At 37.9% G+C, this 23590-nt stretch overlaps 1 protein-coding gene across 1 annotated transcript in view; it reads left to right on the top strand.

Annotated features, from left to right (window-relative positions):
• csmd3a (CUB and Sushi multiple domains 3a) overlaps window positions 1-23590 on the top strand; it is a 302574-nt gene that overhangs the window by 258931 nt on the left and 20053 nt on the right. The window contains exons 59-60 of the mRNA XM_053487612.1: window positions 1829-2008; window positions 15880-16053. Coding sequence (XP_053343587.1) covers window positions 1829-2008; window positions 15880-16053 — 354 coding nt within the window. The remainder of the gene's footprint in view (window positions 1-1828; window positions 2009-15879; window positions 16054-23590) is intronic.

Genomic DNA, 23590 nt, shown 5'->3' with positions numbered 1-23590 from the left:
AACGACAAAGCAGCGGCATGCTAAATAACTCTCTAAAATATTGCCATAATAAAATGCACCACCCAGCGCATGAGATTTCATTTTTATGTCCTGCTTACCATCTATCACTGGTTATTAGCAATAAAAACAGTATTTATGGAAATATTCATCATAAGTGCATCAAACTTTTTCCTGCGCTTGAAGTCGCTGTTGGCCAGCGCGTCCGTACGAGAGCGGGAAAAAGAATCTTCAAAATATTCCCAGTCATTTTAAGACTTTTATTTTATTACTATAAGGATTATAGCTAGCACTGATTATTTAATGTGGACATACAAAAAAAAAATCACCCTTAATGCACTAGAGATCCACTCTCTGTATTTTTTGTTGTATTTTTTCATAGAAATTCGAACAAAATCTAAAATTTAAAGAGTTAAACTTCCTACAGTTGGGCCTAATTAGCCGCTCTATGCAAAACTCGGGGTAATTGTGCGCTGCTTATTTTGCATGAGCCTTCTTTAATAAAATGTAATTTATTGCCCGCCTCGCCCTGCATAATAACTGGATGGCCTGACATACGCGCTCAATCTCTGACCGACGCATAATGCGAGATTGATGTTGGCGTAGAGACAAAATAATGAAGAGCGCGGCCGCAGTGAATTTCAATAGGCCACTTCACCGGCATTAGCGCACCTCCCATGATGCAATGCACTTTGTTAGTAGATGAAGTGGAGAGATTAATGTCGGACGTGACCCGGGGAGCGATAAAGTACACGCCCGTGCTCGCTAATGGATGCAGTTTGGCTCCGTTACAGAGTCCTAGAAATGGACAGGGGCGCCCTCTTGTGCGCCGGAGGTCAATGAGGCGAATTACTTATTAAGATTGGAAGAAATAAAAAGCAGCTTGGAAGAAATAAGGCTTAGAAAGAAGTGCAGAGATGAAGACCAGCAGACAGCTTTGTATGCTGCGGAGAGTCGTTAGTTTGGGTATTGTTCGTCTATCCGGGGGCCAAGCACTTCCACACAAATGAAGCTGTATTTTCCGGTATTAATTATCGATCAGCATGCGATCGTTTAGCTCCGTGTACACAAGCGTAGCTGCTTATGAAGTCAGGCTGTGAGTGGGTTCAGTGAGCAGATGGGTTCGTTAATGGCATGCTAATGAAAGTTTCGTCTTACAAATATGTGAATAATGTGATGAGCCAGCACACCGGATATGATTAATAAACGAGCAAGGAGAAAACAATCAGGTCATTAGTGGGAGGGGGAGAGGAGTGACTGACAGACAGAGAGGACAGAAAGAAAGAGGGACAGAAAGAAAGAGAGAGAGAGAGGGGAAGAGTAAGTAAGATGAAAAGAGAAGGGCCAAGAAAACAACTTATCAAATCGGTCGTTAAATTCTCATGAACCAATCTTACCTTTATTAGAACATGAAGCAAGTGACCATAAAGTCATGATGAACAGGATATTATGAGGTTTTTGTAGCTTATAAACACTTACATCACAGTATGATGAGGAAGATATGGAGGCCCAAAATAGATCTGACCAAACCTAGCAGCATGCATGACATAGTGGTTAGCACCGTTGCCTTGTACCTCCAGGGTCACGGTTCGATTCTCACCTCGGGTCTGTTTGCATGTTCTCCCCATGCTTGGTGGGTTTCCAAAGACATGCAGATTAGACTAATTGGCATTCCCAAATTGTCCAAAGTGTGTGTGATCATGTGTTAAAGTGGGGCCTCTGATGGATTACATAAAAGAAAGAAAAAAAAAATGCTGTATTCATCAAAATGATGATGAGAAAATGTGGTTGGAATTTAGCAGTGCTAATGTTTCATGTCCCTGTTCAACAGTGATAAGCTGCGGTGACCCAGGCATCCCGGCCAGCGGGCTACGTTTCGGCGAGACTTTCACCGTTGGCCAGAACGTCACGTACGCGTGCCAGCCAGGCTTCCTGATGGAGAACTCCAGCACCAACGTCCGGACCTGCACCCACAACGGAACCTGGAGTGGCACCTTACCCACCTGCCAAGGTAAGAGCATGCGAAAAAAATTGTGATCATAAAACAACACACTGACAGTAAATGGTCAAGCCCTTTAAACTTAAAGGGCTTTCTTCTATTTAAAACAGGCAACATGTGTAAATTTGTTTCCTTTAAGGTTACATTTGTGTGGTTTATTAACCATTTATGGATAAATAAGTCCAGGATCCGAGCTCAGTCCATGTTGTTTTATTTCACAATATTTAATGTAATTCTAAATAGATAAAATGTGCCATGCATCATTCTTTAATTAATAACAGTTAGCACTGGCAGATTGCTTTGGTATAAGAGTAATAAAACACTTGAGCATATAGTGTTACAGGAAATCAATCTCTTATTTATCCTAGAAGTAGTAAGTCAAGGTGATTGGACCGCTGTTGAAAATCTTGTAAGCCTTAACGTGATGTTTTACCCTCGGAGATGCCACGAAACGTCAACGACATCCAATCGGTTACTGTTTCCGTGGCTCTGGTGAACCGGCATGTTGCGCTTCTGCTCTCTGCCTGCTCACGATCGTCATTCCGAGGGATTTCCGGAAAGCCGCACGGCCTGAAACCCGGACGTTTGGCGCTCTGTAGTGCTGCCAAGACAGCTGGGATTGAAAAGCAGGTCATTGTTTCAGAGGAGAGCAGCTCAGGAAATCATCAAACAGCAAGACTTATTCCCTGCTCTTCTTCTCCAAACAGAAGTAGGCTCGTGAACGAACAAGAGAAGCTCGACTGTCCGTCTCCTCCAAAACCCTTGCCTGGCGGAATGACCACTCATTAGAGTCCCTGCGCTTATCTGAACACATCAGCACTCGGAAACGCCCGAGCTGGAATTCACCTTTAGATTTTTGTCTTTATTCCTTCACAGGACTCGTTCTTACTAAATCCTTTGACAAGCGGCTTAACCCGTATTTTCTCTTCGGGTCACAGGCTGAAAAGAAATCTTCTCTTTGTGTCCGGATCTTTTTTTTTCCTCTAATGATATCACAACCTCGATCTCCAGGCCTTGTGACGACAGCACCATGTGCTTCTGTTTTGTTTCTTTTATCGTCCCCTGTTCTAGCCTCCCCACTCATCCCAGTATAAGTTCTTTCCCTGCTTTAGGCTCACTTGTTCTTCATCTGGAATTCTCTACAGTGTTGCAAATTCGAGGCTTATTGTTTGTTTTGTCTCATTATTTAGCATGTGAATTGAAATCCTCATCCCTGTATTCCGTGACGAATTTGTCTTAGTTTCAACGTCATAAACGGGAAAAATAAAGTGTTATAATCGAACCGGCTCTACAAACAGAAAACAAAAAAAATGCAATTTTATTCCCCATCACATTCCCTGCATCTCTTATTTACACTTCCATCTGTGCAAACACACACACACACACACACACACACCTGCCAACAGAAGCAGCCCCAAGCTCTGGAACACATTTTTGGGTACTATATGACCATAAATATTGTTTCTGAGCTCAAGACCAGACAGAAAAGGTCCGGATTTGTGCAGCTTTTATAGACTTTCTATTTATATCCATCTCCATTGTTTTCCATGTTCGGGAGTCCACGTCATTTTCAGTGTGACGAGTCCACCTCTCATCAAGCGATCAAGAATATTATCCACTTGTAGTGTGTGTTTCTGTGCAAGCTCGTCAATGTTCCTGCTCTTAAACAAACACTCACAGACACAGGATCCATCCATCCATCCCTCCATCCATCCATCCATCCATCCATCCATTCCATCTATTCCATGTTAGCTGTGTAGAACGGATACAGTCATTCTAGCATCCCTCTATCCAAGCAATTCAATCTAGCCATCTGTTAAATATACTTAAATACATCCATACATACTTACAAACATGCACATAGACATCACATACATATATGCAAACGAATTTAAAATAATCATCCATCAATCTATCTACATGTGTTTTACATATAATACGTAAAGAATGAAATAATACGAAACAATGAAATCTAAGCCATCCATCCATCTATCTGTCACGTGTACAGTACACTATCCCTTCATACAGTCAAAAAGGTCTTAATGAGAGCCAGTTTGTTGTTGTTGTTGTTGTTGTTGTTACTTAATTACATAATTCCATGTTTTTTTTATCGTTTTTAAAATGGACAGTATTTGAAGAAAATGAATCACTAAACAAAAAACATTGAGGATGTTTCCAAACTTTTTACTGGTACTGTAAATAAGTACATGCAAACATACAAAAAAACACAAAAAAATACAAAAAAAACTCAAACTATCCAGCTGTCATCCATAAATCCAGCCACATTTGAAATGGTGCTCCTGCGTCAGTGCAATCTTTCAAAATTGAAAAAGTTTACTTCCGGCATTTTTTTTTCTTGCTGAGTTAAAACCATAATGTTAAAATCGTCAGCACTGGATCCTTAGCTGAAGGTTTCGTTTTTGAATGTTGGACGCTGGTATTTTCTATAGCGATTTACTGCTGTGTATAAATATAACAAAGCACGTTAAAAAAGATCGAGGCAAAGGCATTTACGGCTCTTTATTCCAACTTCGAATTCAAGTGTGTCTGTAATAATGCCATTTTATCTTTCTCTGACTTGCTCATTTTAAAACACCTGTACGTCATCTCTGAAGGACTGCGACTTCACAACGACTATTCACTCGGGCGTTTTTTTTAAGATCACGGCCACTCGTGAAACGCTGCTATTTTAGTTTGAAAAGGATTTAATTAGAGGGTTTTTTTTCAGCCAAAACGTCAGCTTTCTTTACCATGAGACTTGATTGCGCAAAAACCCACAAACCCACATAGTTTTCATGCCTCGATCTAAAAAGTGGTTCTTTTGAGTCGCGATATATAAAGAATTCTTTTTTTTTTTTTTTTTTACACGTGATTTAACTCCCTCTGTCGTGCCCCTGCCACGAACACTGCCAGGACTGTAATGACTAATAAATTTCCCAGCTAAGAAAAGGACAAGAATTTAGCGGGATCGTAATTGACGGCAGACGCCGAAGCGGGGAGAGCTCTGTTTGCTGCTCGTAAGATTGCATCGTCTTATTAATATGAGAATAAAGCCACGCCGTGAATAAACGAGGCTGCATGTTTGAGCACAGGAGTGTTTGTTTGCCCAGTTATCAGTCCTGGTGATCATATTAGGAGCTAAAATGACTTCTGCACAGGCACAAAGACCGCTGATTCGTTTTGTTTCCGATTATGTTCGAACTGAAAGTCATACAAAGGCGGTGTGGATTAAAAGAAATTAGGAGAAAGAATAACTGCTTGTAGTTGGCTCACAGTTGGAAAGAATTTATGGCTTAACGACACTTACAGGAATTTTACCCGGTGTTTTTTTTTTTTTGTTTGTTTGTTTTTTTACTTTGTAGCAAATGTGTGTTGTTTAATAGCTGAACATCAAAGAACTTAAATTCAAATAATTATATTTTTTTAGATCAATTAGAAAAATAAAAAATTATTTGTAAATTCTAACAAATTTCATAAACCAAAATGAATAAAATGTCAAAACTGCTAAATTATTAAATAACTATGAGTAAAAAAATGGTGGTGTAGTGGTTAGCACTGTCGCCTTGCACCTCCAGGATCCGGGTTCGATTCCCACCCAGGCTCGATTTTCGTCTCTGTGTGCATGAAGTTTACATGTTCTCCCTGTGCTTGGTGGGTTTCCCCCAAGTAATCTGGTTTCCTCCAAAAACAAACACAATGTGTGTGTGCCCTGCGATGGATTGGCACCTGTCCAGGGTGTACGCCCCCTTGTGCCCTAAGACCCCTGTGATAGGCTCCAGGTCCCCACGACCCTGAATACAGGATAAAGCGGTATAGATGATGAGTAAGTGAGTAAATAAATTAAATATTTTGATGAAAAATATAAGTTTTAAAAAAACTTTTAAATAATTAAAAGTATCCATGTCATTCAGTGGCTGTTCCCAAACTAACCCCGCTCAAATAGCACTAGAGGGTACAATTAAACTGAATATTTAACTTTGCTGTCAAATTGAAATTGAAATTGAACAAGTATATAAAATTGAATTTAAAAATGTAGGCTGGAAATTTACAATACTTACAAAGTTATTAAACAAAATGAAAATGGACATTTATAAATTATATAGGATTTATAGTAACTTAGATTTTTACTGTAACTAAAAATGTAAGAATATAGAAATGTAAAAATATATGTAGGTTTGACAACAGCAGTATGATTGAAACATGAAGTATGGAATGGAATAGCCTTTGTGTGTGTTTGTATTTGAGTGTGTGTGTGTGAGTCTTTGACACCCCACCACCGCTGCAATAACTCAGTTCCCCAATCCCCGTCTCCCCCAGGGGTTAGACCACTGACAAGGGAAACATTCTTAAAATATTATGTATAAAGGAGTGTTTATAAGATTCGAATATTACATGAAGATGCTTTCTGCTGCTGTTTTCCATAGGGTGCATTTATCTATTTACTTATTTTTTTTATTTAATTAATATTTAATGTAATTATAGGGGTGCCAAAAATTTGTGAACAAAAACGTACACTTCTTAAAGTGTTGTATTGGAGCAGTAGATCTATACAGTGTCTTTAAGTATAGCAATAAATTGTACATTTCAATGCTCTGGTGTAGGGTGCCAATATTTATGAAACTGCCGGTACAGTCCTTCCTGGTTAAATATAGTTGCATGCAATGATGAGCGGGCCCAAGCACCTGTGCCTCGACTACACGGCGCATTAAAATCCATTAAAAGTCGCGATATCAACTTTCTCGTCTTGCCGTTGCCATGGCGATACCTGTGTCATGTTCAAACCGACCCCTTGCTGGCTAGCTAGTTAGTGCTCGACGTGCGAGTGCGAGATTGTTCAACATATTAGTGAAGAATTTTCATTAGTTTATCATGCAATCCCATGGTGCAGTACAATAGGTTACTGTACTCGATGCACTTTGATATTTTTCAAGGACAGTCAGTGACACTCAGCGATGTACGAACGCGCGAGTTGGGTTGTGAAATAAACAGCTTCTCTCTCCCACTCGCGTTAACCCCAAGCTGTAGAGCGATCAGTGGTCCCGGCTCGAGAGGCGCTCCAGTAGCGTTGATGAAAATCATTATATTGCATAAGACAATTGAATTACCGGTAATACAATACAGAAAAAAAATACTGTTATAATAAATCAGTGCTAGGCTGTGTGCGTACTGTGTGTGTGTGTGTGTGTGTGTGTGTGTGTGTGTGTGTGTCATCAGGATAGACAAAGGAGAGGTCAATCGTGCAAGAGAGAGACACAGAGACAGCAATTATGATTCTTTGTTGTGTTCTTTTATTATAATTTCATGTTTCTTAAAGTTTATTTCCTTCAATGAATAAAAAAAAGTGAATAAATAACTGTTGAATATCGAGAGAGATTCAGGGCAAGCCAAGTCTTTCTTATTGTTTCTCAGTCAAAAGTAGGAAAGTAATTGCTTATTACGAGAAAAAAAAAGCACTATCAAGCGTCTTGTCGGTTTTCTTCTCTTTGTCTAAGAAGGTTTTAACTGTACATCTGTGGTCCTTCCTTTCAGAAGAGACTCTGTACAATTGTTCTGAGTTGTTTGTTTTTAATCCTTGCTCGCAGGTAATTTCTCATCTTTATTTATTTATTTATTTATTTACCCTTTTCTCTCCAGAAAGGCTGAGTGAGAGCTGTCAATGTCCACTGACCCGTGTGAGATTAGACCCCGGGCTGGAAATGATGCACTGAGTGAGAGGAGAGAGAGAGAGAGAGAGAGAGAGAGAAAACTAAGTGAAGTTCCAAAATCCATCTTTAGGGAACAACAAATAAAACTTGGTTCAAAAAAAAGGTTCAAGTGTCAAAAGCTATTTATATATTCAGCATACTGGTTAGTACTCTGGCCTTGCACCTCCATGGTCGAGGGTTCGATCCCCGCCTTGGGTTTGTGTGTGTGTGTGTTTCTCTCACAGTCCAAAAACCTACGGATTAGATGAATAGTTTTTTTTTTGTTTATTAGTTTTAAATTGTTGCCCCTAGTGTGTGAGTGATTGCGCGAGTGTGTGTGTGTGCGTGTGTGCCGTGCAATAGACTGGCACCCCGTCTCATGCCCGAAGTCTCCTGGGATTTGTTCCAGGCCCCCTTGTATACAGGATATACAGTATAAAACATAAATCAATTAATGAATGAATAGATAGATACAGTGGATAGATCTAAGTCTCTTGAAATGATTAGCACTATGTTAAGCTTTCTACTATTGCATAATAGTGTGATAGTTAAAATATAATTTTATTATTATGTTATGTTTTCAGAAACGTAAAGTAAATTAAGGAAATGAAAATTTAAATATGTGTAACAAGGAAATAAATAAAAGAAATAAAAGAAAATATTTAAACGGTATTTAAGGAGCTGATTAATGAGTGATATATTCTGTAAATAGATAGACGGGAATCAAGCCTGGCCGGGAATCGAACCTGGAACCCAAAGCGACAGTGCTAACCACTACACCGCCCCAGTATTTGTTTGTTTGTTTAATTTTAAGATTTACTCTCTCTAATGTCTCTTGCTAATCAATAATCTGACATTGTTTACATTTTTATTACCCTTTTTACATTTACTATAAATAAATGTCCTTTAATTTAATTTTATTTTATTTATTTAATACTTCTAAAAGCATAAAAATAATATCTCACTTTCAGTGTCATGCAACAGTAGAATGATTGCTACTGTATAATCCTAATCATTTCAAACGATCAGGGAAAGGTGAATTAACTCTAACACTGATATTGAAATCATAAATTTTTCAACTTTATATTCATACCCTTTGAATTCTTTCCAGTTAATGTACAGTAAACGTGATAAACAGGAGCATGTCCTTAACATTTCAGACCTTTTTCAAATAAATGCTTCACATTTTATTTTTATTTTCCCCCAAAGCTCGTCCTTAATCCCAACAAACATTTTATTCATTCTTATCTATCGGCCATGAACACGACACGTGAGAATATCGTTATCGATCCAGAAATCCACCTGAACGCGTCCATGCTATTTATATTCCAGCTTTCTTTACATCATCTTCTCGTACCTGGTTTCATAAACAACTCGCTGTAACAAAATTCTTAAAAGTCATTTGAAACTTCCCTGCAAAGATGACGGGATCGTCTGCGCGGCGGAGTACGAGCCGGGGAACAGAGACGCTTTCATTGCAGTGTGGTTCCTGCTCGACACGTAGCCTGCGGGATTGAGCGTTAAGAGACATGCTACGTGTGACACATGCCAAAAAGCTGGCATGGTTTAAACACACACACACACACACACACACACACACACATGCACACAGAGTTATTTGGCCCAGAACGAATAGGCCACACTTTCACAGAGGCTAGGTCTGCAGCCTGATGCAGCCAGATTGCACTTCATTCACTTCGTCCAATTAAATTATGCGCGCCTGTGCCCTGGCTTTCCTTTTCCTTATTCTGCATAAAATGTGCTGCTGGTCCTCATTAACCCTGTATGACCCGGCGCTTTAAGATTTAGCAGGAGCAATACGGTTACATAATTTTTTTAACGAAGGCCAAAAGTGTCTTGTGGTAATCTTAAATTGTCTTAAATGTACAATAATTAAGATGTGAAAGTCATGTGACAGTCACTCTCTCTCTCTCTCTCTCTCCTGACATATTTATCATTTTTATTACCCTGTTCCTCTGAGCTCATTACTCAATAAGCCCACTGTAGCCTCAGACTCGTGTTCTTGATAAGATTGTGATGAGGTCTCCTGCTGTCAGAGCCGATCCACAAGCTCGATTCCCGGGTGATGCTGTAACCTCTCGCAGCCGGAGGTCTAGAGAGAGCTGATTGGCCGAGCTCTCTCAGGGGGGAGGGATGAGAGAGCTCCCACATTAATCACGGCTCTACAGCCAATCAGGGGCGTCTGTGATTTTACGCAAGTGGAAGGAGCGGATAGCGCTGTCCTCCGAGTGTGTAACTCCGTTCAAAAAGATGTGGTCGGCTGGCGGCACGTGGTTCGGAGGAAACACGTGATAGTGTGATATCATGTGTAACGTAATACTCCCGGCTGAGTGATAGTAGTAGCCTTAATGTGGGAGCCCCCTAGTGACGGGGAGGAATTGGACACGACTAAATTAGGGAGAAAATCAGAAAGAAAAAGTAAAAAGAAAATGCAGGAGGCTACATTCACATTACAAGATACATTGCTTGATTCTGATTGTTTTCTGGGGTTTTTTAGGTTCATAATTAGAAATAACTTTTATCTGACTCTAACGAGGACACGTCTGTCCTCTGAAACACATCGATACATCTTTTCTCATATCTGAACTAAAAGATGTCATAAGCATGCAAGAACCCATGCATTCCAAACACCGGATGCGATTTTAGCAAAAACATGCTCGGGATTTTACTCTGTGTTTGTATTTGTAGAGGTACAGAAGAGATTACGAAATCCAGACGCCTCGCTTCTGCTGTTTCAGCTATAAAGCCCCAGATAAAAAAAAAAAACATCAGATTTGTGTGTTTAGGTCGCCTAAAAAAAAACTAATCTGTGTCACAAAAAAAAAAAAAACGGAGAAAGCTAAAACATTAAAAACTTCTAGTAATGTAGCCTAGCCTTAACATAGACAACAGCTATCTGTTCCTGTTTTCTAGGGTGCCATTACTTATGCGCTCATTGAGCGGTTTATCTTGTTTAGGTGAGGTTTTAGAATTTCTTTTGGTTCTCTTTTGAGTTACGTCGTTGATATACTGTAAAATGACGTTTTGCAAAAAAAATTGTGTAATTTACCACGTAGCGCGTGTATACGAGAGTTCGCTAACTCTGCGCAATGGTGCGATCCATAACTGATCAGTCAAGGTTAACAATACAGTAGCAGTGAGTCTTCTTATATACAGTATAAATAACCACACATACGTACTTCAGCAGTCAGTCATTTTCCACCGACACCTTTTTTCCATGAGCGCTACGTTTCACGCGAAGGATTTCTTACAAGTCGTTTTGTTCGTATCCAGTTTGATGCATGTAAAGTGGTCCCGCATTTCCACAACACTTTGCTTTACTCTAAAAATACTCAAAGGATGTTTCCAATTTTAAGCAGAGCCCAAAATTAGGGTGTTTAAATTCAGCAAATAATGAACACACTTGCTTTAATTGTGAGGATCTAAAGTCGGATACGTCTTAATATCGCACCAGCAGGATATTCTGCAGCTGTTATTAGGATCATTACCCAGCTCCTAATGACCACGCCATTACACTCAGCCTCTTAAAACACACATCCTTTTTTTATATACAGTATATATAAATATAATTTTATCTTTTAATTATAATATATTTTTTGTTAGTAACTTTAAAACAGTTCCATTGTTCTAATTATTATTATCATTTAATTTTTTTTGTTATTTTTTTATTTTAATTAACATTTTTACAACCTGCTCAGCCTTAACGCTTTTAATACCAAGCCCCAATAATCTTGATGATAATGAGCTGCAGTCTCAGGGTAACAGAATCCAGCCTCGGGTCAGAATTTCCGCAAATAAAAATGTTGATTAGTGTTAATTATTGTTGACTGTTTGCTTTATGTGGTTTATTATTTACAGGAAAAATGATAGATAGATGATAGATAGATAGATAGATAGATAGATAGATAGATAGATAGATAGATACTTCAACAATTTAAAAAGAATTGTAAATTGTTACTTTTTTAGTTACTACATTCCATGTCGTGTTAATGCTGTTGCGTAATAAAAGCTAGCATTAGTGTCATGCTGTTATAGGAAAATAACAATCAACAGCAAAGATGTGATTTAAAAAGCAGTGTTATTATTATTTTTAGTGTTATTATTTTTTGGTTTTAGGAATTAGTATTCTCTTAAATTAATTTTAAATAAGACATGAGATTTACCGTATCATGCAAGGGGTCGTTCAAGTCAAACTGGGACTCGTGATGAAATTTCTGTTAGAGGCAATTGACATTTACAGAAGACTTCAAGCGCAGTATGGTAATGAGAGTCAGTAAAACATTTAAACGGTGCAAAAGAAGTTTTAAAGACGGCTGGCCTCCCAGGAACTCCGTTACAAGGTATTTTCCATTACAAGGACTTAGCTGGGAGTTATTGTCACATCCGGAGTAAAGTCCTAACTTCACTCCACGCCATTTCCAGATATTTGTAAAATTAAAGGGGTTCCCGGGGGGGCCAGCGTTTCAGACGTTAAGCATGCAGTCCGATCATGGCTCAGGCGTACTGGGAAAACGTTCTACCTATGATCCTGTGATTTGTAGCCGCACTAACGTAGCAGTGTTGCTTTTTCCGACCAATCAGAAGCCAAAATTGAGAACACACAATACAGAGGCTTGTATTGACACTAAACCCAATTTTTTTATGCCACGAATTGTCCGAATTCTTTTAATTATGTTTGCTGAATCGATTGATATTAAGCTTATTTGATTGCGCGTCACTCACTCGGACACACTTCGACCCGGGTGTTATCGGCTCCGTCCTGCTGTGCGATGTTTACCGGATGTCATAACCTAAAAAGCTCAGCGAGAAAAGCATGGATCTTCTGTCGTCCCCTCAATGCCAGAGATCACAAGATGTGCAGCTTATGGGCCCTGGATATCAGAAATGCAACTGTACAGTTTCAAACGCTAGCGCTTCACTAAACACGGCTTTATTTTTGCAGCGAGTTGTTTGTAAAAGAGAGTGATATGAAATGCTCGGGCATGAAGAGATATGTAATTACATATTGAAGCGGGGCTGATGTGGTGCAACTCAGCACACAGACGTGTTAAACAGGGCATGGCTGTTTACAGTGCGGTGCGTACAGAGGAGTGTCGTGATTCAGGGATTTGATTAACTTTTTTTTTTTTTTTTTCTTTTCTTTTTATTGGGACACTTACTCGTCAAAACAACCCATGATTTATTCATGGCTGGCTCAAACTCAGCTGCTACCCGCGGCTCGTCAGCTCCCTGTCCGACTGTGACAAAATATCAGTGGACTTGTTTTCTCTCTCTTTCTTTCTCTCTCACTCCCCCTCTCTCTCTCTTTCTCTCCCGTACTTTCTTTCTCTGTCCAAAGTATAAATTTGCAATTTAGAAAATGTCATCTCAAACCTCGCTGCTCTTTATTTTCACGATCCCATGGCTGTTAGAATCTTGTCAAACATTCCTACCTTGAATCACGCTTCTTGTCATTTCTCAATAGCTTGTAATTTCCATTTATTTCATCTTTTTTTGTAATAGTCTATGAAAAAAAAATTGTATTAAAACTCTGTTGCATTGCGTCAAGATCTTGTTTAGTTCCCACTGACTTCCTTATAAACGCAAGACACATAAAATTACTAAAAAACAATCCAGGGTTCGATAAGTCATTTAACATACAGTATACTGCTCGCCCAAAACAATCAAAGCAAATAGTTTAAGAGCCTTCCATTGGAGAATACCATAGAGGTGCTTCTCATTTCTTAAAGACATTTAAGACATTTCCTGGGGTTGTGGCAAAAATGTTACGCTGATTCATAAAGATCAAATTATTGTCCTGCATCAGACAAAAAAAAAACAACTAAGGAGAACTCAAGGGACTGGGACTAAACAGCTGTGTAACCTTAAAAAAATGGACTGGGAAAAGGTAATCTGGTCTGATGAGTATGGATTTACCCTGTTCCAGAGTAATGGGAGCATCAGTGAAAGACAAGAGGCAGATAACACACACTGTATAAATGAAGATCATTTACTGCTTTCTGTTTCACCCAGATGAGGATGGGTTCCCTGTTGAGTCTGGTTCCTCTCAAGGTTTCTTCCTATTACCATCTCAGGGAGTTTTTCCTTGCCACTGTCGCCCTCGGCTTGCTCACCAGGGTCAAACTGACCATTTTGATTCATACAAATTCACATTTCATACAAACTTAAATAATTCTTTTGATTGTGTAAAGCTGCTTTGCGGCAATGAAAATTGCTAAAAGCGCTATACAAATAAAATTGAATTGAATTGAATAAAGTGATGCACAGATCATACCTAGTGCTTTCCGTACAAGCCTGTTAGGGCAGTGTTATGATCTGAGGTTGCTTCTGTTGTGTCCCCAAAAAATGAGGTGACCTGAATATACTGAATGGCCAGTTTTTTCTATCAATGCACTTTTCCTTCTGTGATAGCACAAGCATATTCCAAGATAATGATGCCAGGATTCAATTTGTGAAAGAGTGGTTCATAGAGCACAGGACATCATTTTCACACATGGATCAGCCGAGTCCAGATCCTAACCCTGATGAGAATATTTGGGACAGGCTGGAGAAGGCTTTAAACAGCCATCCGACTATCCCATCATCCATACAAGTTCTTAGAGAGAAATTAACGCAACTCTTGATGGAAATTGTTTGATGTTTGCGCCATTGCATAAGCTCATCGAAAAGATGCCAAAGCCTTAATAAAAGCAAATATATCAGTGCAATGAAATATTAGAGTGTGAGAGACTTTTTTGTTCCGCCAGAGCAGTGTATAATTAATAATATTCGCAATAAGGAATTCTTCTGTTGTGCAAAAGTAGTCAGCGAGAAGAAAGCTTTGGTTGCTTTGTAACACCAAATCAAAGATTAGAAAAGTCAAACTTTGCATGGATGGAGTAACATTTGTATAAAAGGAATGGACAAAGGTCCAACAGAAGAAGAAAATCCAATATGGCTGACGCTAACATCACAGTATCTGTAGAACTCGACATGTCGGAGAGAAATGGCGTTGTGTTTCTTTAATGTTGCATTATTGCGGACATACAGTACAGACCTCCAGCTTTGCCCAATTGGTGGTGCGAGAGGGCTTGTGGGAAATTTAATAAAGTTGATTAACCCCTTAATAATTTTAGCCAATTAACTGTCAATCGAATTGAAATTATATGTTCCACATCTTAAGTAAACTCAAAGCTAGGATTGTTCTTTAAATGATTAGACAATGATGGAATTGCCAAAACAGATCAAAGAACGCTGCTACACCTACTCCTAGCTGAACTTTTTATTTCTCTTCTGAGCATTCAGTATGAAGAATTCAAAAGCAGATTTTAGAATCCATTCATGCATTACTCGTTAATATGCGTTACACTGTTAATTGCAGTTGCTTCTTTACTGTCAATGCTGTTTTTCAAATACTTTTGAAAAACTTTTTTCCCCACATTTAATAATTCTGATATACAGTAGCTCCATAAGATTGTCAAAATTAAAAACTTTTGTTTTGTTGAATGGCAAAACTCTCTATAGCCCTTTCATCAATGCTTCAGATATCCTTGAAAGTCCAGGAACGTCATTTTAAATCGTGTGGTTTCTGGTGGGCATAATTGCAAAAATTGTGCACCAAAAAACGTAATTAAAGGAAACAATAGTTGTACAAAGTGAGGGAAATTTTCAAAGAATTTTTTAAGATTTTATGTGATTTATGTGCACTTACAGTAAAACCAGGGCAAGGCTTAGAAATCACCGGGTCTCAGACAAAACTCCTTCGAACGAGTTTGAGAGAACACTTTTGGGATGTAATGTTGCTGATTTTCAATTCTCAAGTGTCCAAAGTTTGGCCCTCGTGCTTTATTTAGCAGAGCTGAGCTGCCTTTACATCGCCGACCCGGAGAGCAGGTGAAAAAGAGAAAAACTCCAAAGCGGAGAATGTGAACGGTTGTCAGTGCACTGTGTGTGTTAGACGCTTCAGTAGTTGACGAAATGTCAGAGGAAGCTCTGAAAGGCAAACTCGCCTGAACTGTGCCTTTCATCAAGGTCTGTGTTCTCTGTTTCAGAGCAACGCTCGAGGACTAGACTGGCTTTAACGTACACATCAGATCAGAGTTTTCAAACATGACACTCCGAGTAAAGCTGTATAGCAAGTAAATCCCTCTTTTTTTCTTAAGTGATTATCTATTTAAAATCCCTCTCTTTCGTCCGCAGCGGTGATGTGCCCTGCTCCACCCCTAATCTCCAACGGCGAGGTGGAGGGCTCTGTCTTCCATTGGGGCACCAGTGTTAGTTACCGCTGCCTGAGCGGCTATGAGCTCTCCTTTTCTGCAACCCTTACCTGCGTCGGCCAGGGATCCTGGAGCGGTGACGTGCCGCTGTGCATGCGTGAGTAGATCTCCACATTTAACCTTTTCTATCATAAAAGTTATCTCATTACATCACTGCTAGCTCACCTGCCACCACTTCAGGGTATATCCTCATTAAACCACCTGCAGCCACCAATATCTACACCACAGCACATTTCCAACACTCCTATTAGCTAACTCATTCTCCACTCTTAGCTACTCTCCAGTCTGAGCTACTTCACCACAATTAGCTCATTCTTCAAACTTAATTTCTTCCTCAACATTATTAGCTAGCGCATTCTCAGTATCTTCTTAGAACTCCTGGTTTCCACCATTGTTGTCAGTTTCATTCTTTATTGCTAGCTAACTCATTCTCAATTGATGGCTAGCTTATCATTTACTGTAAGCTAGCTTTTTCTTTAGAATTAAATAAAGCATTCTACACTGCTTACCATTTTATTTTTTACGATTAAAACATAATTATTTTAATAAATGCTAATTTTAGCTTTATTCTCCATTATTAGACACCTGTTTCTTCATAGTTAGCTAGTTAAATCTCCATTGTTTACTAGCTTGTTGCTTGTTGTTCGCTAGTTCCGTCCTAATCTTTAGCTAGTCAATTCTTTACTGGTAGCTAGGTAATTCTGCATTATCACCTAGCTTATTCTCAATTGATAGTTAGCTTGTCATTTATTTGTTATTAGATAGTTCATCCATTGCTCACTATATTGTTTACCACTGTTAGCCAGTTTTTCACTAAAAAATAATTATGAATGTATTTAAAAAATATAATTTTAGTTTAATTCCTCCATTCTTTATTGCTAGCTAGGTAATTCGTCCTTGTTCTCTAGGTCGTTTTTGTATTGTTAACTAGCTAGTTCGTTCTCAGGCTTTAGCTATTATCTAGTTCATTCTCCAATATTAACTATATAACTCTTCATTGTTAGCTTACTCATTCTCAACTCTTATTCTTTGTTGTTAGCTAGGTAATTCTCAATTCTCAGTAGTTAAACCTTAACCATCCGCCCATTCACTGCTAATCATTCCTCATCCTTGACTAGCCTTGCACTTTAACTTAGCTAGCTAGTTCATTTTCCAACTTTACTTGGTTAACTCTTCACCGTTGGCTAGTTCATTCTTTATTATTAACTAGGTTATTCTTTATTATTAACTAGTTCATTCTTTGTTAGCTAACTCATTCTGTCTTGTTCACCTAGCTCATTATCACTTGTTAGCTACTGTGGTTTATTCTGAATTGTTAGCTAGTTAATTCTCTATTCTCTGTAGTTAAACCTCTATCATCAGCCTATTCACTACTATTCATTCCTCATCGTTGACTAGCCTTGCACTTTAACTTTACTAGCAAGTTCATTCTCCATCATTAGCTAGTTAAATCTTCACCATCAGCAAGTACATTCTTTATTACAGTTTTTCTGAATTGCTAAATCACATTTTCTAAAATCTCATCTCTTTGTTTTAAAACACTAAACACAAAGTCTAAAATTCAAGCTACAGTCCCAAAACCTTCGACTTCTGTTGCAAAACCAAACATTTGACCCAAAACTATTTTAACCTTACTCAAAATCAAGCACTACTGTCAAAAACCACACAAAGCCAGCTAATGTGCAAATACAACTTAGTAACGATTACACACTAAATAAATGAATGTAAACAAATATATTTATTTATGTGTTTATTCTTGTACTCACATTTAAACAGAAAAGAACTGCCGTAAAGAAAGTTTTATGTATAATATATATATATATATATATATTTTTTTTTTTTTTTTTTTTTTTTTTTTTTTTTTACAGCATATTTAGATAAATTATTCTGCCTTAGCATCATGCCTTTGTGCTGGCTGAGGCCACAGGACTTCATCCACATCACATGCTATGTTCTCTCTTGCAAGGAATCCAGCCCTGGCCAGATTCCACTCCTATCTCACCCCATGCTCCATTCATTGCTTGAAGTAGATTTCCCTGTGTGTAAGGGATTTGGTCGTATACTTTCTATCTCCATGCCGATAAAAACTCCTCAATAGGGTTTAAAAAGGGAGAGTATGGTGGAAGAAACACATTCATAAAACGGTGCTTATTGTGAAACCAAACGCGTATTCTTGGACCATCCCTGCTCAAGCAAAGCATCCCATAGACCATCCAGGAATGTTTGTAGAATTCCGATGTTGTGTGGCCCAACAGTTACATGACTGTTGAGAACCCTATAGCTTCTGATGGCAGCACAGATGGTTACATTTCCACCACGCTGGCCAGGCAGTTCAATAATGGCACATTGACCTATGACGTTGAGACCTCCTCTTCTCCTTTTTGCTAGAATAAATCCAGCTTCATCCACAAAAATGTATTTATGAGGCTTAACTATTGAGTCAAGCTCAAAGATTCTCTGTACGCAGTGAAAACAAACTACATTTAGTTCTGTAAATGACACAGTATGATGCATACATGTGCTGCTTCCCAGACAATACAGTATACATTCTAGTACTGAGTTTACTGGAAAAGTTTACTTACTTGCACATATTGACATCGTTGCTCTTTCACTCTCTTACAGTTTCGCTCAAATGGTACCCGATAAACTTGTTTCATCCTTATCTTTGTGCCTTGCAGGACCCGGTCAATTGCTGACAGACACTATTTATTGCCTCAAAATGTATGTTGTCTGCTATAATCCGCTGCTGTATTTCATGCAGTCAAATTGCATTATTTTGACGGACCATATCCACAATAAGTGTCTCCTGCACCCCCCTGACACGGACTGCTCTTCCTTTTCCTTTTCTATTGTATTGCTCCATTGTTGGATCCACTCATGCCATTTGCCTTTGACTAGGCTTATATACTGTTTACTAACTGGGTTCACTGATTGGATGCATGTGTTTTCAATTTTGAGTGGTAGTGTGTAAATGATGAAAACAGTGTGTTAGTTGTGTTTAACTTCTGTAGCCTGTGCACCACACTGCTAAATGTGTTTTGTGCTTGCGAATGTGTTTAGAGGGTAAATTGGAGATTCAGATTAGCAAATTGTGCCCTAACCAGAATAATACTGTTTAAGATTTTTACAACTGTGGGATTGATTTGATGAAAGAGTTTTGGTAGTTGATAGTTTAGTTTTTACAATGGTATTTAGTGTTTTAGCATTTCAAAAAAACTGTATCAAGTAATTAACTCTTTAATGTTAGCTAACTCATTCTGTGCCGTTCGCCTTGCTAGCTACTATGGTTTATTCTGTATTGTTAGCTAGTTAATTTTCTATTTTTATTAGTAAGACCTCAACTATCAGCCTAGTCATTCCTCATCATTGACTAGCCTTGCTCTTTTCATGCTATTGTTCTTCATTAGCTAGCTGATTCTCGAAAAAATGGCGTTGTTGACATTTGATTTATGCCGCTTAATTTTCTCTTTATATCATGTATTGACGTACATCAGTGTAGCAATAAATAGTTTGTTTAATAAATAGCCACACAGTGTGTAGAAATGGCCTCATTTGCAGTAAGTTATAGGTTAAGGTTGTTTAGGTTTATTTTCCACTGATGCTAATTAGCTGCCCTTGGTTAAAATGTCAGGAGCGTGACTGCTCCGCACTCAGCATGTTCTCTTTCTTAAGACGTCCTTCAGTTCCAAACAAACTCTATCGCTCCCTTACTCAGCAGATCCGCGGTGCCCTAAGAGGCGCTCTGCATGCCCTGCATGACCCCGAGCGTGATGTCTTTACTCGCTGACGTGCCTCGACTGTGCAAACCTCAATTTGCAATTCTTTTAGAAAATAAGGCAGAGTCATATGGTGCCAAAAGCTGAAAGCACCAAAAAAGGTATTGAAAAAAATCAGTCATTTAGTGCTTATGAGGCTCAAATCACTCTGGGACATACACGTTTTAAAAGTAAAAAAATAAAATCTTTATCAGGAAGTACTGTATGTGTACAGTATGTTATCCACTTTGTGATGTATTTCTTGATTCTTGTGTTACTGTGCTGTATTTCAGTACTACAGTGAAAAGTTGTTTGTCAAACTGACAACACATTGTTATAGCTACAGTAGCACAGTTTCAATGATGTTTATTTTTAAAAAATAAACATTTTAACAATCTTAAAAACATGTGATACTAACAGTCAAGATTTTCTGTTAGCGCATGTAAACAAATCTGCCTCATTATTTTTTACACAATCTTTACCAGTGATGTTGTCACATTAATGAGATCTCCAGCACAGAATTACTGAGGACATTGGCCTTAAAGTCCTGGTCTCACGTAGTTAGCAAGAAGAGGTGTAATCCAATGATGCTATTTTTATTGCAGGAACAGGAAAAGCAGATCATTCGCGAGCAGTCGCGACTATTTTAAATTATTTACCTTATTTTACACACAAATCTATATCATGCAATTTGTTTTATGATTGCCCCGCTTTGATTTTGAACTGATTCATGGTTTTCTTATTTTGCTTTCGCCTACCGTGGTTCATATTGTTTGTAGATTACCCGGCTCTCGTCTCCATTTCGATAATTTTATTGCATTATATAACGCTCTGCAAATTGGTTGGCAGCCTTCAATAAAACTAACTACCTAACATGTCCATATCTGCTTCTGTTGCAGGTTATACCAAATACATTTAAGTAGTTGGGTTTCTCCAAACTATAAGCAGACTAGTAGGTAATTTAAACCATATATACAGCTACAAATTATAATTTTTATATTATTATAGTAACGCTAGTAGCAAAGTTAATACAAATGAAGCCACAAAAATGTCCAATTTAACAGTTGATTTAAAGCACAAGTATGGCTATGAAAATTAACAAGTTTCTATCTAATTTACCCTACAGATATAGGTATCAATATGAACAGGCTAGTATCTGATTTAATTAAGAAATAGAGCTAGAAATATTTTAAGCTTGTAACTGTCTATAACTATAAGTTTAGCTACAAAAATTGACAAGCTGGTAGCTGATTTAAAGCAAAAGTATAGTTATGAATAATAATAGGATGTTACTTTAATTACACAGCTAATATAAATAAAAAATTAACAAGCTAGGAGCTAATTAAAAAAATATGGTTTAGCTAGAAAAATTAATAAGCTAGTAGCTAATTTAAACTACAAGTTTAGCTACAAAAATTTACAAGCTGGTAACTGATTATGTATGTATGATTATAAATGAGTAACTAGCTGATAACACAAATATATCTACAAATATTAAAAAGCTAGTAGCAAATTTACCAACAAGTATAGCTGTGGATATAATAATAATGTTGCACTGGATTTAAACTACAAATATAAATAAGCTAATATCTTAACGTATTTAAGCTGGTAGCTAATTTAAAAAGCTTACAAAAAGTTTAGCCACAATTATAGCTACAAAAATTAACAAGCTTGTTGCTGACTTATATGAAAAATATTTGTAAATATATTAACAATTAGCTAGTTGCTAATTTCAACCACAAGTATAGCTGCAAATATAAACAAGTTAATAGCTGATTTAAAATGCTATAGCTATAAATATAAACAAGGAAGTAGATAAATTACTGTAGCTGATATAAAACCACAAATGTATTTACTTATATATTTACATGCCACAGTAGTTACTAATTTAAACCACGAATTTAGCCACAATTTTTTACACACTATAAAACTACAATATACGCAGCATAACTTATGGCAACAAAGTAGCTACGGATGTTGTGATTCCATCATGCAGCATTACACTAGCACACTGTAAGTATAAAACTTTGGAAGTAAAAATCTTTGGACTATTTTGACTTTTTTGTTAAAGAAATGAATAATGTTCTTCATTAGTGATTTACAAGACGAGGAGCATGTTGGTGTTAAGATGAAAGCTTTGGAACCTGATCTGTTTGAGAAAAGTGTACAGACTGAGGGACTAAAGCGCTGCCGCATCGCTCTCTTAAGCTAAAAATGAGTGAATGATCCTACTGCACCGTTATCAGGTAGTTGAAATGTCATTTTGGATACGGTAGGAAAAGATAACATGTTAATTATAAGGATTAATATGGCACTCGTTCCATGTGGGTTTTTCCTTCAATTATACTTACACAAAATCACATTGAACCAGCGGCACTGCGGCAAAAAGCCACAAGCACGGCGTCACATTATCCCCAAGCCACTAAGCTACCGTATTAAAATTAATATTCTGCCTTTGTTGTGTGGCGTTTCAGACATCTCGAAAGTGCTTTATTATTCATCAAGGAGGCTCGCTGACATTAGGGCTCTCTCAAGATCTGTTTGTTATGCACAACGTGGCATGGCCTGGAGCTGTTTACAATGTTTTCCTCCACACTCCATACCAAACACACACACACACACACACACACACATGGAATAAAGGTTAGATCAGAATTGAGGCAGTGTACAGTAAGCACATCGCTGATTTTTATTCTTTTTTTTTTTTGGTGTAGGCGGATATGGCCTCTGACACGTTCAAAACGTGTGCAGAATGAGCAGCAACGGGTCTCGTTTGCGTGTTATGACTCGAGATGCCTCTCTTCCTCCTTGCATTTGTGTATTTATCCCTTGTTCTTTTACCCTCCTGCCACAAAAAAAAATAATTCTCCCGGAGAAGGAATGAAAACTATCACATGGATAAAGTAATGCTGAATATAGGTTCTCCTGTAAGAAATATATATTTATTTAGCTGTTATGAATTTAAATTCCACCTGTCACTGACTTTACACCTTGTTTGTATCGAGGGCTTGAATATCTCATGTTTTGAGAAACAATTTGAAACAGTTATTCATATGCAGGGTGGAATAGTCCATAAAACAAATTTCAAGATGCAAGTTCTTTGGCATCTTCTGGAGTTCAGGTTCACCTCAGACTGGGACTGGAGACTCCTTCCATTGATGTTACATACGCATTTCTGTACATAAAAAAAGTTGTTTTTTTTTAAGGTGTTCAGATTATTAGAACTATTAGAGCATCTTTAAGATAAAGAGGGTTTTTTTAAGGGTCCATTTAAAATTGCCCAAATACTTTAATTTCTTATAAGATCTAAATATCTTATTATTTCATCTTATCTTGTGTTCTTTTACCATATTTTATATTATTTTACCGTGTTTCATCCTAGTTAATGTTATAGGATCTTACTGTAGCTTATATTATCTTGACTACCTGCATTGGCAGGTAATCAAGGTGGCGTAATGGTTAGCACTGTTGCTTTGCACCTCCAGGGTTGAGGGTTTAATCTGTGTGTGGAGTTTGCATGTTCTCCCCAGGTTTGGTGGGTTTCCTCCGGGTACTCCAGTTTCCTCCTACAGACCAAAGACATGCAGATTAGGTTTGCCTATAGTGTGTGTGCCCTGCAATGGATTGGCACTCTGTCCCTGGTGTAACCTGCCTCATGCCCAAAATCTCCTAGAATAAGCTCCAGGCCCCCTATGACCCTGTACAAGGATAAAGATAAGCGGTATAGAAAATGAATGGGTGAAAAATCTTGCTTTATTATATCTTATCTCATCCTAGCTTGTCTTATCTCAACTATCTCATCTTGTAGTCTTATCCTATTTCATCTTATCCTGTTTTGTTTTTTTTGTTCACTTTGTATGGCTTTTTTTTTTTTTCATT

This window comes from Clarias gariepinus, chromosome 26, assembly GCF_024256425.1.
Source record: "Clarias gariepinus isolate MV-2021 ecotype Netherlands chromosome 26, CGAR_prim_01v2, whole genome shotgun sequence".
Taxonomy (NCBI): Eukaryota; Metazoa; Chordata; class Actinopteri; order Siluriformes; family Clariidae; genus Clarias; species Clarias gariepinus.
This window is presented reverse-complemented; position numbering and strand designations above follow the sequence as displayed.